At 41.4% G+C, this 13,792-nt stretch overlaps 1 protein-coding gene across 20 annotated transcripts in view; it reads left to right on the top strand.

The window, feature by feature from the left end:
- The window catches only part of otofa (otoferlin a), a 136,070-nt gene that overhangs the window by 52,648 nt on the left and 69,630 nt on the right, over window positions 1-13,792 (top strand). For all 20 annotated transcript variants that reach the window (XM_078173850.1, XM_078173843.1, XM_078173852.1 and 17 more), the window contains exons 4-5: window positions 339-438; window positions 7,804-8,003. In XM_078173850.1, coding sequence (XP_078029976.1) covers window positions 339-438; window positions 7,804-8,003 — 300 coding nt within the window. The remainder of the gene's footprint in view (window positions 1-338; window positions 439-7,803; window positions 8,004-13,792) is intronic.

Raw genomic sequence — 13,792 nt, 5'->3', positions numbered from 1 at the left:
GCACATATCCATCACCACCCACTACACAACAGTCTGCTCATGACTCTATCACTGTCACACACTCACCTGCACACTGTGAGACAGAGCGGTGTAGACCAGATGCTTTTGGTGATTAAAAAAGTACTACAGTATATGTCAGTATTTATTAGTGTAACTGAACACGTAGATAACTACTGATGTGACAATAATGAGTACAAAGACACTATAGATTGACATAGAGGTGGACCGATGGGCAGCAGAGGAGAAACAAAGGACACTATGTATTGATGTAAAGCTATGTATTGATCTCACTGATTTCTCATTACGACGAGTGACTCTCTGTTGGTTTTTCCCTGCAGACTGGTGGGGACTTTCTCTATGGTGCTTCAGAAGGTGGCTGAGGAGGGACACCTTGAGCTGACGGACACACTCATAGACGATAACAACACATCAATAAAGGTAACGCTAAACACTGCTCTCACATTGGAGTGACAGCTACAGGGAGGTTAAAATGTTTTGAAGAGCCGGTTCATATCACTGCACAACCTCTGTTCAAGGAGTAGCGCTCAAAAGATGGTGTGCACAGAGAAATTTCCAACAAGCTGTGTTAAACTCACTGTACAGTGTCTGGAGAACGAACTATGTCGATTCGACGTAGAGGTCTAAAACCCGCATTACATGAAGCCTCTTCAACCACACAGATCCCATCAGATCAAACTAAAGCCCCTTTTACACTGCCAGATTTTCCGCGATTGTTGGGCCGTTTTGCCGGCAAGCTGCAAGCGTTTAGACACACAGAGGCGGATTGGCGAGTTGATCCGAGGTGCCCAATTTTCTGCCTCGTAGGGTAGTCATATTGGCGGAACCCTTTTAGTTTAAACAGACCGAGGCGGCCTTCCGCAACGGGAGGAGCTGTCGAAGATGCCACACATGCGACCCACTGGCGGTGGATAAACAGGAAACAGCTGATGGCAGGAATTAATGAGCAGCTAGTAGCAAGAGGGAAACACAAATCTGACAGACACTGTAAAGATGAGCAACTGGGGAGACAAGGAATTGCGCGTCCTCCTTGCCCTCGCAAACGAAGAGGCCATTAACCATCAGATGACAGGAACGGTGAGGAACGGGCCGACTTAAGAGAGATTGCCCCGAAAAAGGCGCATTCTGTATAAACAAAAGTAGGCAGGCGGCATTTTACCACACTCCCCGATTTTGTTTTTATACTGCCAATGCTGAAAAAAGACAATTCCTATCTAAAAAGGGCTTAATGCTATAGAGGCAAAAAACTATTTAAAATGTGAGTGGAGATCCCAAAGTTTTATACACAAGACATACAGAATAATTTGATATGAGGCAGCCATTAATGACATGGAGTTTGGGTTTAAATATTAATCTCACATACCTTCAACAAAGAGCTGATTCAGAATATATTTACTGTCAGTAAATTGGAAATTAAAGGGGAAAACTAGAATCTTAAAACAGTTTACAAAAGCTTAAATCATACAGTTTGTAGCTGCAAAATGATATGACTTGCCTTACGGCAATAGAATTAATATAAAATCTTATTTGTCAGCAAATGCATTCACAAGCAAAAAGGGAAACATTAAATGGAGAAATCAATCTTCCAATGCACCTGCAGCGGTGGCAATATGAAAAGTAACAGCCGTCATCTGGCCTATAAAGGCACCAGCGTTTAAGACCTGCACATGAACAAGGATCTGATATGATGGAGATACAACAGTCTCTTAGTAACATCAGAACATTAGGATCCTTTCCTTTAACATTAATCCTGATATCCTTTATTGATTGGACATTGTGAGAGCGGTACAATAGGATTTATGAGGGAGAACCTAACCACTTGAGGTTCTTAAAGCACCACAGGGTTCAGAGTTGTGTTAGTGGAGCAGGGAGTGCTGATGGGATGTTTCTGAGATGATGGGAGTGCTGTAGGGCTCACACACACACACACACACACACACACACGCATATATGCTGACATGTGCAAGTGGCTTCTTGTGTAAGAACATGTTCAAATACATTTGTACAATTAAGACAATTTCAGCACTGTGCATCTCTAGAAAGAAACTAAATCCGACATAACCTGAGAGAGAACAGTTTTACCCACAGCTGCACTGGTGTGGTTGCCATAGTGACAAATCTAACTCCTCGTGGACTACAGTGCCTTGCAAGGATGTAAAAAATCGAGAGCGACACGGCGGGAGAAAGGAGAACGAGAGCCCGAAATATATTTTCTTCTCATCCGTCTTTGTCAGTAGAATAAATTGGCCGCTCCGTAATAAAGATGAGGTCATTGTCGGGAGGATAATATTTGTCCAAACACGACTCCCCAGAAGACGCCAAAGACAAACTACGTTGTCACCAATGCCTCTGGCCTGGATTAAACTAACACTCACTGTCACTCTGAATTCCCCCAGCAAATACTAGGTAGAACAGAAGATTTATAGTCCTGTTAAAGTTTGTTGTCAATGCTGCGAGCTTTTTCTGAACATAGTTAAATGGATTGCGATAGATAAGCCAAGGCTAAACTTTAAGGTTATGACTCTTTCAGGACAGATTTAGATTGATTGATAAATATCCTGTCACAGCGCCACATTTGGCCAAGTTGGTGTTATATATGTGGGGAGTTTACCAAATAAACTCAAAAGCAAAAAAAAGGGCATATACAAACATACAGTGGGGGAAATATGAACTTTTTTTTTTCATTAAACATATTCCCATTGATATTACATTGATATTGATATTAACTCTAAAGAAGTCGTAACAATTCAATCCATAAAAAAGTTACGTACAATAAAGTGTTCTGAGACAGGAAAAGATATTGAACATACTAACTGAAATGTATCTGCTGTTTGGTGGAGAAGCCTTTCTTTGCAATGCCAGCTTTTAAGATGCTGAAGAAATCAATCTCTGACAGTGTTCAGATGGGATTTTGGTTCATTTCTCTTCACAGACAGCCTTTAAATCTAGAGGACTCTGGGGGACCCACTGGTGAATCCTCAGCATCTTCCACAAATGTTCTATCAGGTCTAAGTCTGGTGATTGACTGGGCCATTCCAAAACCTTTATTTTCTTTCTCTGGAACCAGTTAAGGGTCACATTGTGCTTGTTTTAAGTTTGCTGCACAACATTTGGAGAAGGCTATAGATTACTGGGAGAACATTGTGCGGTCAAACGAGAAAAATCTAACTTTTCTGTAAGTAGGGATGCACCGAATATTTGGCCGAATATTGCAAAAAAACACACATTCGGTATTCGGTAGAATAAGTGAAAAGCAAGGCCGAATAATAGCGCCGTGTTTTGATAATGCAATCAAACAGTGTGCGGTGACGGACGGAGTAAAATGTCGTCAGTGTGGCGATATTTTACTCCCTCCGTCACCACACTCGCATTTGCGACTAAAAATAGTTTTGTGCGGGCAAAATAAATCATTCAGCACGCTGTGTGAGTACAGATTTCAACCAGCAGCAGAAACGAAACGGCAAATCCCGCTGGTTGTGGGTTGAACGGGGGTCACAGACACGGACAGGAATACGTATTCCTGTCAAATACGGCGGCGCATGATAACGGCTTACCGGCAATAGAGAAGTCCGGCTCCAGGTGAATAACTTGTTGTCATGACTGCCCAAAAGTACCTGAACAGCCGAGCCATGGCTGCACATAGTATGTGGTGTATCAGAGGAGAAACGAGCCGTTCACATTACTCTCTTGGTCCACAAACCTCACCACACTTTAGGGACTTTTCTTTACTTATGGAGGGACTTGTCAGGGGAGCAGGGTGGCTGGTGGATTTTTATTTCATTTATTTATTTTATTTTGATCCCCCCTATGTTAATCACTTATTGATGCTGTTTTTTAAGCATGAATAGCCTAAGTCAATAAGTAATTTATTCCATTGAAATATCATTGATGTATTAAAAAAAACGGCATTCGGTATTCAGTACTCGATATTCGGCCAAGCATTTAATATTATTCGGCTTCAGCTTCGGCCACAAATTTTCATTTCGGTGCATCCCTATCTGTAAGTGGTACGACGTGTCATGTTTGGAGAAATGTCTTTGCATATGACCTTAAATGTACCACACCTTGGAAATGGAAGCATCATCGTTTGGGGTTGTTTCTCTTTTAATGGTACCAGAAGAATTCAAACTATCAAAGGTATGATGAATGGAGCCATGCATTAGGAATTTTGAGAAGAATCAGTTACCATCCACCAGGATGTTGAGGATGAGATGCATAACTTTTTATGGATTGAAATGTTACAGTTTCTGCCAGTGTCTTGTGTAAATTTCATGTAAATAGCTCCATTGGAAATATGTTAAATGTAGAAATGTTGATGTGTTGAATATTTATATCCCCACTGTAATGTATACACTTTATGCCTAAACCCACTAAGTTTTCTGATGTGCCAAAGTTTATTTGTAGAGCAGCAAAATACTGGTAAAACAGCAATAACTTAATGAGACTTAGACCCTGTTTATACCCCATTTTAAGATGCGTTTAGAGTCTACAGCCGTAATATCAGCTCTGTGAAGCTGTTCTTAGACACCAACACAATCGCCAGAAAAAAATGTTGGTATTATACAGTACAGGCCAAAAGTTTGGACACACCTTCTCATTCAATGCGTTTTCTTTATTTTCATGACTATTTACATTGTAGATTCTCACTGAAGGCATCAAAACTATGAATGAACACATGTGGAGTTATGTACTTAACAAAAAAAGGTGAAATAACTGAAAACATGTTTTATATTCTAGTTTCTTCAAAATAGCCACCCTTTGCTCTGATTACTGCTTTGCACACTCTTGGCATTCTCTCCATGAGCTTCAAGAGGTAGTCACCTGAAATGGTTTCCACTTCACAGGTGTGCCTTATCAGGGTTAATTAGTGGAATTTCTTGCTTTATCAATGGGGTTGGGACCATCAGTTGTGTTGTGCAGAAGTCAGGTTAATACACAGCCGACAGCCCTATTGGACAACTGTTAAAATTCATATTATGGCAAGAACCAATCAGCTAACTAAAGAAAAACGAGTGGCCATCATTACTTTAAGAAATGAAGGTCAGTCAGTCCGGAAAATTGCAAAAACTTTAAATGTGTCCCCAAGTGGAGTCGCAAAAACCATCAAGCGCTACAACCAAACTGGCACACATGAGGACCGACCCGGGAAAGGATAAGTTCATCCGAGTCACCAGCCTCAGAAATGGCAAGTTAACAGCAGCTCAGATCAGAGACCAGATGAATGCCACACAGAGTTCTAGCAGCAGACCCATCTCTAGAACAACTGTTAAGAGGAGACTGCGCCAATCAGGCCTTCATGGTCAAACAGCTGCTAGGAAACCACTGCTAAGGAGAGGCAACAAGCAGAAGAGATTTGTTTGGGCCAAGAAACACAAGGAATGGACATTAGACCAGTGGAAATCTGTGCTTTGGTCTGATGAGTCTCAATTTGAGATCTTTGGTTCCAACCGCCGTGTCTTTGTGAGACGCAGAAAAGGTGAACGGATGGATTCCACATGCCTGGTTCCCACTGTGAAGCATGGAGGAGGAGGTGTGATGGTGTGGGGGTGTTTTGCTGGTGACACTGTTGGGGATTTATTCAAAATTGAAGGCACACTGAACCAGCATGGCTACCACAGCATCCTGCAGCGACATGCCATCCCATCCGGTTTGCGTTTAGTTGGACGATCATTTATTGTGGCTGTGTAAGGGCTATTTGACCAAGAAGGAGAGTGATGGAGTGCTGCGGCAGATGACCTGGCCTCCACAGTCACCAGACCTGAACCCAATCGAGATGGTTTGGGGTGAGCTGGACCGCAGAGTGAAGGCAAAGGGGCCAACAAGTGCTAAACACCTCTGGGAACTCCTTCAAGACTGTTGGAAAACCATTTCAGGTGACTACCTCTTGAAGCTCATGGAGAGAATGCCAAGAGTGTGCAAAGCAGTAATCAGAGCAAAGGGTGGCTATTTTGAAGAAACTAGAATATAAAACATGTTTTCAGTTATTTCACCTTTTTTTGTTAAGTACATAACTCCACATGTGTTCATTCATAGTTTTGATGCCTTCAGTGAGAATCTACAATGTAAATAGTCATGAAAATAAAGAAAACGCATTGAATGAGAAGGTGTGTCCAAACTTTTGGCCTGTACTGTACGTTTTTGCAAACCACAGATACGTTACATTTGTACATTATATTGTAGCAGATATATTGAAACTTTGTGTTTCTCAACAACGCTGTGGCGAACATGTGATTAAATTGCAGCACAAAGTCACTTGTTTATGGTTAGGAAAAGCTCATGTTTTGGCTTAAAACACCCACTTTTGTTGGCACAAAAGCTGCTGGAAAAGCAGGGATGAGTTGGTGAAAAACATCCAAGTTCACTGTTTCAAATGCTGCTGGGAAACATCCAGGTTTGGTGCCACAAACACTAGTGGAACACTGCCAAGGGTCACCAAAAAACACCTGGTGCCGTTGGTATCAAACAGTGGTCTGCAGCGTGGCAGGCATCTCGCCTAGTTGACACACCGTCCACCATCTCCTCCACCTCCCAATTACAAAAGTCAGTTTATATATAAGGTCACTTTAAAAACATTGATATAATACATATGAGGCATGCAAATGTAACGTATTTGTGGTTTGCAGAAACATATAATGCAAACATTTTCTTTTGATGACTGGATCATAGGCACAGGAATAAGTCTTTGAGTTAAATGCTAGCATCAGCAAGCGCACAGTGACAGTGCTAACCTGCTGAAGTTTAGCAGCTATACATCTGAGGCTGATCGGAAGGTCATTAGTAGAACAGTTAATTGGTCATAAACCCAAGTATTGGACAAATTTCAATTTTGATGTAGTGATGGTGCCAGATGAAAAGTTTTGGCATCACCATAGTTTACAGTTCATCCTGAGGGGGACTATGAATGTGTGTACGAAATGTCATGACAATCCATCCAACAGTTGGATGGACAGTTTTTTTACTCAAAACCCTAATGACAACCGAATGGTGGATTCAGAGGGGGGGAAAGGGATCGCTGAATTCAGTAGGATTCATCCTCTGGGGAATGTCTGAACTTTCATGGTGAGTCATCCAGTAGTTGTTGAAATATTTCAGTCTGGATCAAAGGACCAGCTGACATCCCATGGGGTTCATCCCACAGCCACGCTGCTGGCATGGCTAAAAATCAAAGATCAGATGATAACACATGAAACATAACAAGACTTGAAGGATAGAAACTATAGATAGAAACAAAATGATTGATTGGCCGAGTAGAAAGATTTAATAAAACAGAATTTTGAGCAATAATTACAGACACTATTTTGATATGATTTTGCAAGCCTGCTGCTCAGGCTTATAAAAGTTAGTTGATAATTATCTTGACAGCTGAGAGTAAGTTATGACAGTCATGACAACACGACAAACAAATAACATCAGTGTCAGGGATATTTATTGCGCTTTCAGTTTTGGCATTGTAGGAGTTTTGTAGATTAGACATGTCCTTGGCGGCAGAGATAATTAACACAGGAGGAGCAGCTGAGAAGTAAAATAATGAAGTCTGCTTAACAGGTGGATTTGAATAAATTAGCACCTTTTATTAGTATTCAGGTTTTCCATGCAGTATGAAAACGTATGCAATTATGAAATGGAAAATGTGAAGAAACCCTGTGAATTAATTTTCTTTGCCACATTAAGATAAATATGATCTTCCAATGCTTTGAAGTAGAAAAACTGCACTGTGACCTCTGTAGAAGTGAAGCCTTATTAACTCTCTGCTGATTAAGTTAAAAAGTTTCATTCTGTTTTCAGACCAGCGTTACCATAGAGATCAGATACCAGTCGATGGACGGCACAGTGGGAGTCTGGAGCGACGGGGAGTTCCTGGATGTTCCTGATGACCGTGATGGGATGTTTGCCTTTGAAACGGACAGCTTGCTGTCAGGACAAAGCCACGGGTCAGGGACGTCTCCTGGGCGATCCTTGCAGGGATCCATACCAACCTTCAGGAAGTGAGTCAAATATGCAAACTATCTCCATGATAACTCGACTATGAGTCAGGCTGGGAACTGCTTTTAATTTGCCTCTGAACATTAAGTTGATGACTCTCCACAACTGCAAACAAGAAATGTTGTTATGTAGTTTAGTTTTTAAGAGATCATTAACAGTAACAGTGCTGCTGAGGCACACATGGGCGAGAGACAATAACGTGAATGCACTGAAGTTGACAGATGGATCCAGCATTCACACATTGATGAGGCTTCCTGCTTTCCAGCTGATGTAACAGCTGTTACTGTTAAGATGGGTAACATGGCGGGGTCCTGGGCTAAATGACAATGTGCACACCTACATAAGAATGTATGACCAGACACTGATGCCCATATACTGCAGTAAAGGGGAGAGTTTTGCAAAATTACATATTATCCATCTATAGGAATCTATAAATCAGAATGACACATATTCTGCAAACACCTTAGTAATGATGCAGATGTTAATGTTTGTGTAGACTGAATTAAATAAGTCGTGCAGTTGGAAGGCGGCTTTGAGTAAATGAAGATAATTAAAACAGACGTGTTTCATTTAAAAGTAGTTTTAGATATTTACCAGCCTCGACACTGTCGCGACAGCTTGTCTTGTTTTCACTTCGTGTGTGTGTGTATGTGTGTGCTTGTGTCATCATGGCAAAATGTGGTCCTAGTGAGTGAAGCCTATTGTAGCAAGTATACCACAAAAGCTGTTTTTTCAGTATTTTGCCAGGTGTTTATATGTGGACAGAGTTTATCAAAGTGATAGTGTTGCAACCATGCAAGATGTAGGCATGAAACTTTACAGATATGTAGTTGAGATCAAATTAAATGCCAAGGTCAGAATCTGGTGTGGTCATTCATTTCAAGTTGCGACAGGGTCAATTATTCAGCAGTAATATGCGTAACAAAGTCAAGTGTACATTTGTAATATTAAGTATTATAATTACACAAAATTTGTTTCAGTTGTTATTACCTGACATGCTTAGGCCTCCACAGTCAATTTGTGGAACGTTTGATACTCAGTTTCTGTACCCCTACGTTCACCTTTGGGGGTACCCCACCTATAAAGGGTGTCTCCTGCCTTACCTCTCCACTTTTGCTGTTGTATTCCGTGGGAGGGGTAAGCGGCATTGCTCGCGTAGTAATTTCCGTGTTTTTGCGCTGTTAGCTATGTTCATTAGTTTATTTTATGCTAACATATTCTTGTGTCACTTAATTTGTGTTGGAGCTTGAGTTATATGGTCATAATTGACAGAGGATTTTGTTCTTACCTCTTGCTGTCGGAGTTGTTAGGAATAAACAAAGATCGCCTCCAAAGATATCCACAGTGTGGGCCTGTTCATATCAACACAACACAGGCAACACTAGAGTCCACCGGTTACATCTGTATCACTATACAGGGCTCGAAATTGCGACCGTTTTGGTCGCATATGTGACCAAAATTTCATCTGTGCGACCTCAAAATATAATTGTGAGCACTGGTGCAAGTGTAAATAATTCTTCTGGTGCGACTATTCCCTACTTCCCGACTATTAATATTTACACAATGACATTTTTGATAAATAATCATCGGCGAGATACGCGATCTAAAAACTAAGACGATATGTAGTGTCATATCATGGCATTGATTTAATATCAATATATTGCCCAGCCTTAGTGAAGTCTTTTCTGGCCCCACAGGGAGCTGTGTGAAGTCTGAACCGAAAAAAATAAATCTATGTTATTAGCGTGACACATCCAAATCTCTTACCAAACTGTCAGCGGTTGAGATGCACTGTGGGTAATGTAGGTGACAAAGAAGAATGTGTGGAATAAAAAAGATGATGTCTCTAGTTCTGCTGCATTGATTTTAATACTTTTTAAACTGTGTGAGTGTGACAGTGTTACAGGAGTGCAATGTGAAATCACTTAAGTACTCTTAAGTTTGCAGAAATAATGTCCTTCAAAGAGGCTGTGTTGTAGGAAGAGACTTTTCTTGACAGTTTTCCCAACAGCATTCATGAAATCTGTTTGTTTATTAGATGTCACCGACACTATGGCGATGTGAATCTTGCTTGTCACTTACAACTTTGTCAACATTCTATTGAAACAGAAAAAGGAGAAACACTGTGGCCGAAGTTTCATGTTCTGTTTTACAGTTTAGATTTTATTACATTACTTCATAATAATAAACAAGTAACCCCAGGCTGTTGAAGTCTGTATAGATTTATCATGAAAAACTGTAAGACCTTTTGCCCCTGTGGCTGCTCTTTGCCTCTTTGCACAGTTCCTTGCTCTTCCTCTGTGGTTTGCTTGCCGTGTTTTGCTGTACCTTAGCTATGTGAAACACTGTGGGTGGTATCGATTTCCACTGAGACTACCTGCACAACCAGACCCCTAAATCCATCATTATGCTGCATGTTGAATGGGCGTGTGAAAAATATGTCTATGTGCGAGGCTGAATACTGTCGGTTGCATGTTTTTGTTTTTGTTTTGTTGACATGAAAAGCCAAAGTTTCGCTCTCTTGCAGCTTAAAATTAAAATCTATTCAGGGTTTGCCGACGTGAGAATCGATGCAGCCCGAGGAAAACAAGAAAATTTGACTAATCTAAGTTTTAGAGCATCCCACGGGTGTTATGTAACAGATAACAGTATTGGGATTTGGTCGACTAAGAGAAAAAAGCACTGCTGTGGAGAGATGCTGTAAAAGGGTTCAATAAAAGTGGGATGAAAGCAGTCACCAAACTTGTGAAAATAAAGTGTTTATTCATATCACATTTTTATTACATTTCTACCCCTTTATTCAGGTGAACAAGCTCTTCGTCCTTGCTGCATGACGAGGGCACCTGTCATCTAGTTGCCGTGGTTGCACAGAGCTGTCAGTCAGACTTTGCAAAGGCTGCCTTAGGGCTTTCGAATGAGGAAAAAAATAAGTCGAGAGCTGCTGAGAAAATACCAACTAACTTCCAGCCTAGCCAACAAATCTAACTCTAATCCGCCTCGTACTGGTTTCGGCCAGACTGATGGGCTGGTGGAAAGATTTTAATAGCCTTGCCACTTCTCATACAAACCCTTTTTATTCCCTGAATTACCAGCTGCTCAGTTTATTTCTGGTCCAGAGGTTTTCAGAATTAAACTTTTTAAGATGCGTCATTGTGTTGTGAGTTCTGACACTGCAACCAGTGCCAGTTGTTCTAGTGCCAGTTGTTCTTACTCTGGCAATGAAGTGTTAACGTGCAGGAGATGATAACCGGTGATGACTCTCTCGTTCCTCTAGGGAAGAGGAGGAGGAGGAAGAAAAAGAGGGGAATGTCATAAACAGTTTAGCCTCAAGGTATTTTCTTACATCCTCCCTTTCTGTCTGACTTTACCACCTTTGGGTTTGTGGTTTTGTGTGTCTGTTTTCCCTCCTCTTTCATGCAGATGCAGTAATTCTCAGCAATGTCACCTCACCAGTGATCATTTTACTTTAAGTCAGACACATCTGACATCTGTCTTGGAGAGGTATATGTCCCTCCTAGCTATTATTCTAGTCTCATAACTTATAAAAGGTGTTGTCATTAGGTCCCAGAAGTCTTTCTGAGACTTTTAACTTTAAACTTTGACAGAGCAGGACTTATATTTCTAAAGCACTTGAGAGGGATGCAAGCACAAACTCCTCAATTATGAATTATTCCCGAAACTGTTTGCTCATACACAGAGCGGAAGAACAAACAGAAGAACTGTATCTACATGGTCCTCTGCACTCCACCCACTGCTGTCTATTTCTGTTCTATCACCTGCCACCTAAAGGTCATGTTTGCTGCTTCCAGTGGAGTTTGTGCTCATTGCATTGTTTCCAGTGGGAATTAAATTTCATCATAACTGTACAGCATGACTGCAGTAGAGTGTAGGTGGCTTATTAAGGCATATTGGTTCCTCCCCATCTCCTAATTGAGTGAAATTGCAGCTGAGGTTGACCATCCCACTGCTGCCACCTCTCCTCTCAGCACCCTGTGCCTCGTCTCTGGTCCTGCAGGATGATTTATGGCGGAGCCCATGAAGCATTTTGTGCTATGTGCGACACCACAGTGAGCTGGCTTTGCAGGGGTTTTGTTATTCCTAATAAATAAATCACCCCCTGCGTGGTTTTGCTGTCAGTGAAGCAGATCTGCTGAATAGTGCATGTAGAAGAGCGCATGAGCCAGACATGAAGAGAATGGATTTAGGGCTCCAATTGTCATTTGATCTCTGGACATAAAAAAAAAAAACAGACAATGAGTTGAAATGGGGTCGCATGTTGGAGTGTGATCATACTTTAACACTGGTGCAACAGGCTAACAGGAAAGGCTTTTTTATTCTTGTAAAAATAACTCATAACTTATTTGGCATTGCCCCACTGAAACATATTGCTGTAAATAGTCATTGTGTTTATTCAGACTGTTTTAATATGCATGATTCATTTGCATAACATCAAATCGGCACTCAAAGGAGAAACAATTCAGCCTGAGCAAAGCTTCTGTTGAAAGGATAGTTTACTGATACAAGTGTTCATTTATATATTTATTTATTTTTGCAAAGTGCGTGATTAATTTGTCCATCGGTGTAAATTGCTGTGTCTTCAAAGACAGCTCTGGCGTCACAGGTTGACAATGTATTATCATACGGTGCTGTCGTGCAGGTGCTGCGAGGCCTTTTATCTCACTCGTCTTTATCTCAGTGGGTCTACCCACTGAAGCACTGACTCCCTGTGGAAACATTCATAACGACTGATATGTCATCTGATACAGAAACATGCCATTCTCATGAAGTGTAGCTATATTAATCTTACAGGTTATTAGAGGTTAGAGGTTGTTGTTGATAGAGGCTCTACCCACACAGGTTTTCTTCACATATGTTACCTGATAAGCAGTGGCACCCCCACGAGGGGGCCATTGGGGGGGCATGACCCCCTTCAAAAAATTGCTTGCCCACCCACAGGCAATAACAATGTGAACCCATCATTACTGTCTTTAAAGGCCCAGACACCCCAAACTGACTTCATAGAGCTAGCGGCGACAAGAGCCCCTTGCTGCGCCACCTCATGTTGACGTGTCTCAGCAAAAAAATTGCACATGAACACACCAAACTGACAGCTAACAAGCATGTATGTTCTGTGCCTGCATGAGAGGACATACCCATCCATACCAGCAGACTGCAGTTGTCTGTAATCGTCATTTAAAAAGGGAAACCGGGAGAATGTATTGATGCTAGTAAGCCAGTTAGCACATGCTTACTGTGCCCGAGGGAACAATAATGCAAACCTTCAGAAAAGATTTCTGCTGTATGGATAAATTAAAACAGTCTTACCTCATGAAACAAGCATCGACGTCACTCCCTCTTTAGCTCGTTGTTTACCTTTCCCACTACTGTTTCTCTTCTTGTGCGATGAGCTGAACTGCCAAGCAGAGTGATTTCTTTGACCAACAGGCTCCACTTTCGCTGATGCCAGTTCAACATGCTGAATTAGCAGGAAAAAAAATGTTGAAGAAAGACTCATATGACTTGGGGTAGATGCACCACCTTTTGCGGGTGTTTTATTGAAGACACAGCTTACAACTTCACATACCACAACAGTGAGACAGCCGTGTAGAGCAGTGCTCTGAACATTCTTATAGCCCTCTTCAGATAAACATCATACCTAACTTTCCACGTGTGTGTATGTGTGTGGGTGTGATTTCCTGCCGTTTCCAGAACTTGCGCTTATCTTCATCTGAATACTTGGCGTTTTATCACAACTTCTTCTGCCAATGACATCTTTTTCCCCTTCACAATG

Source organism: Epinephelus lanceolatus, chromosome 13 (genome assembly GCF_041903045.1).
Source record: "Epinephelus lanceolatus isolate andai-2023 chromosome 13, ASM4190304v1, whole genome shotgun sequence".
Classification (NCBI taxonomy): Eukaryota; Metazoa; Chordata; class Actinopteri; order Perciformes; family Serranidae; genus Epinephelus; species Epinephelus lanceolatus.
Note: the sequence above shows the minus strand (reverse complement) of the source record. Positions and strands in the feature narration are given on the sequence as shown.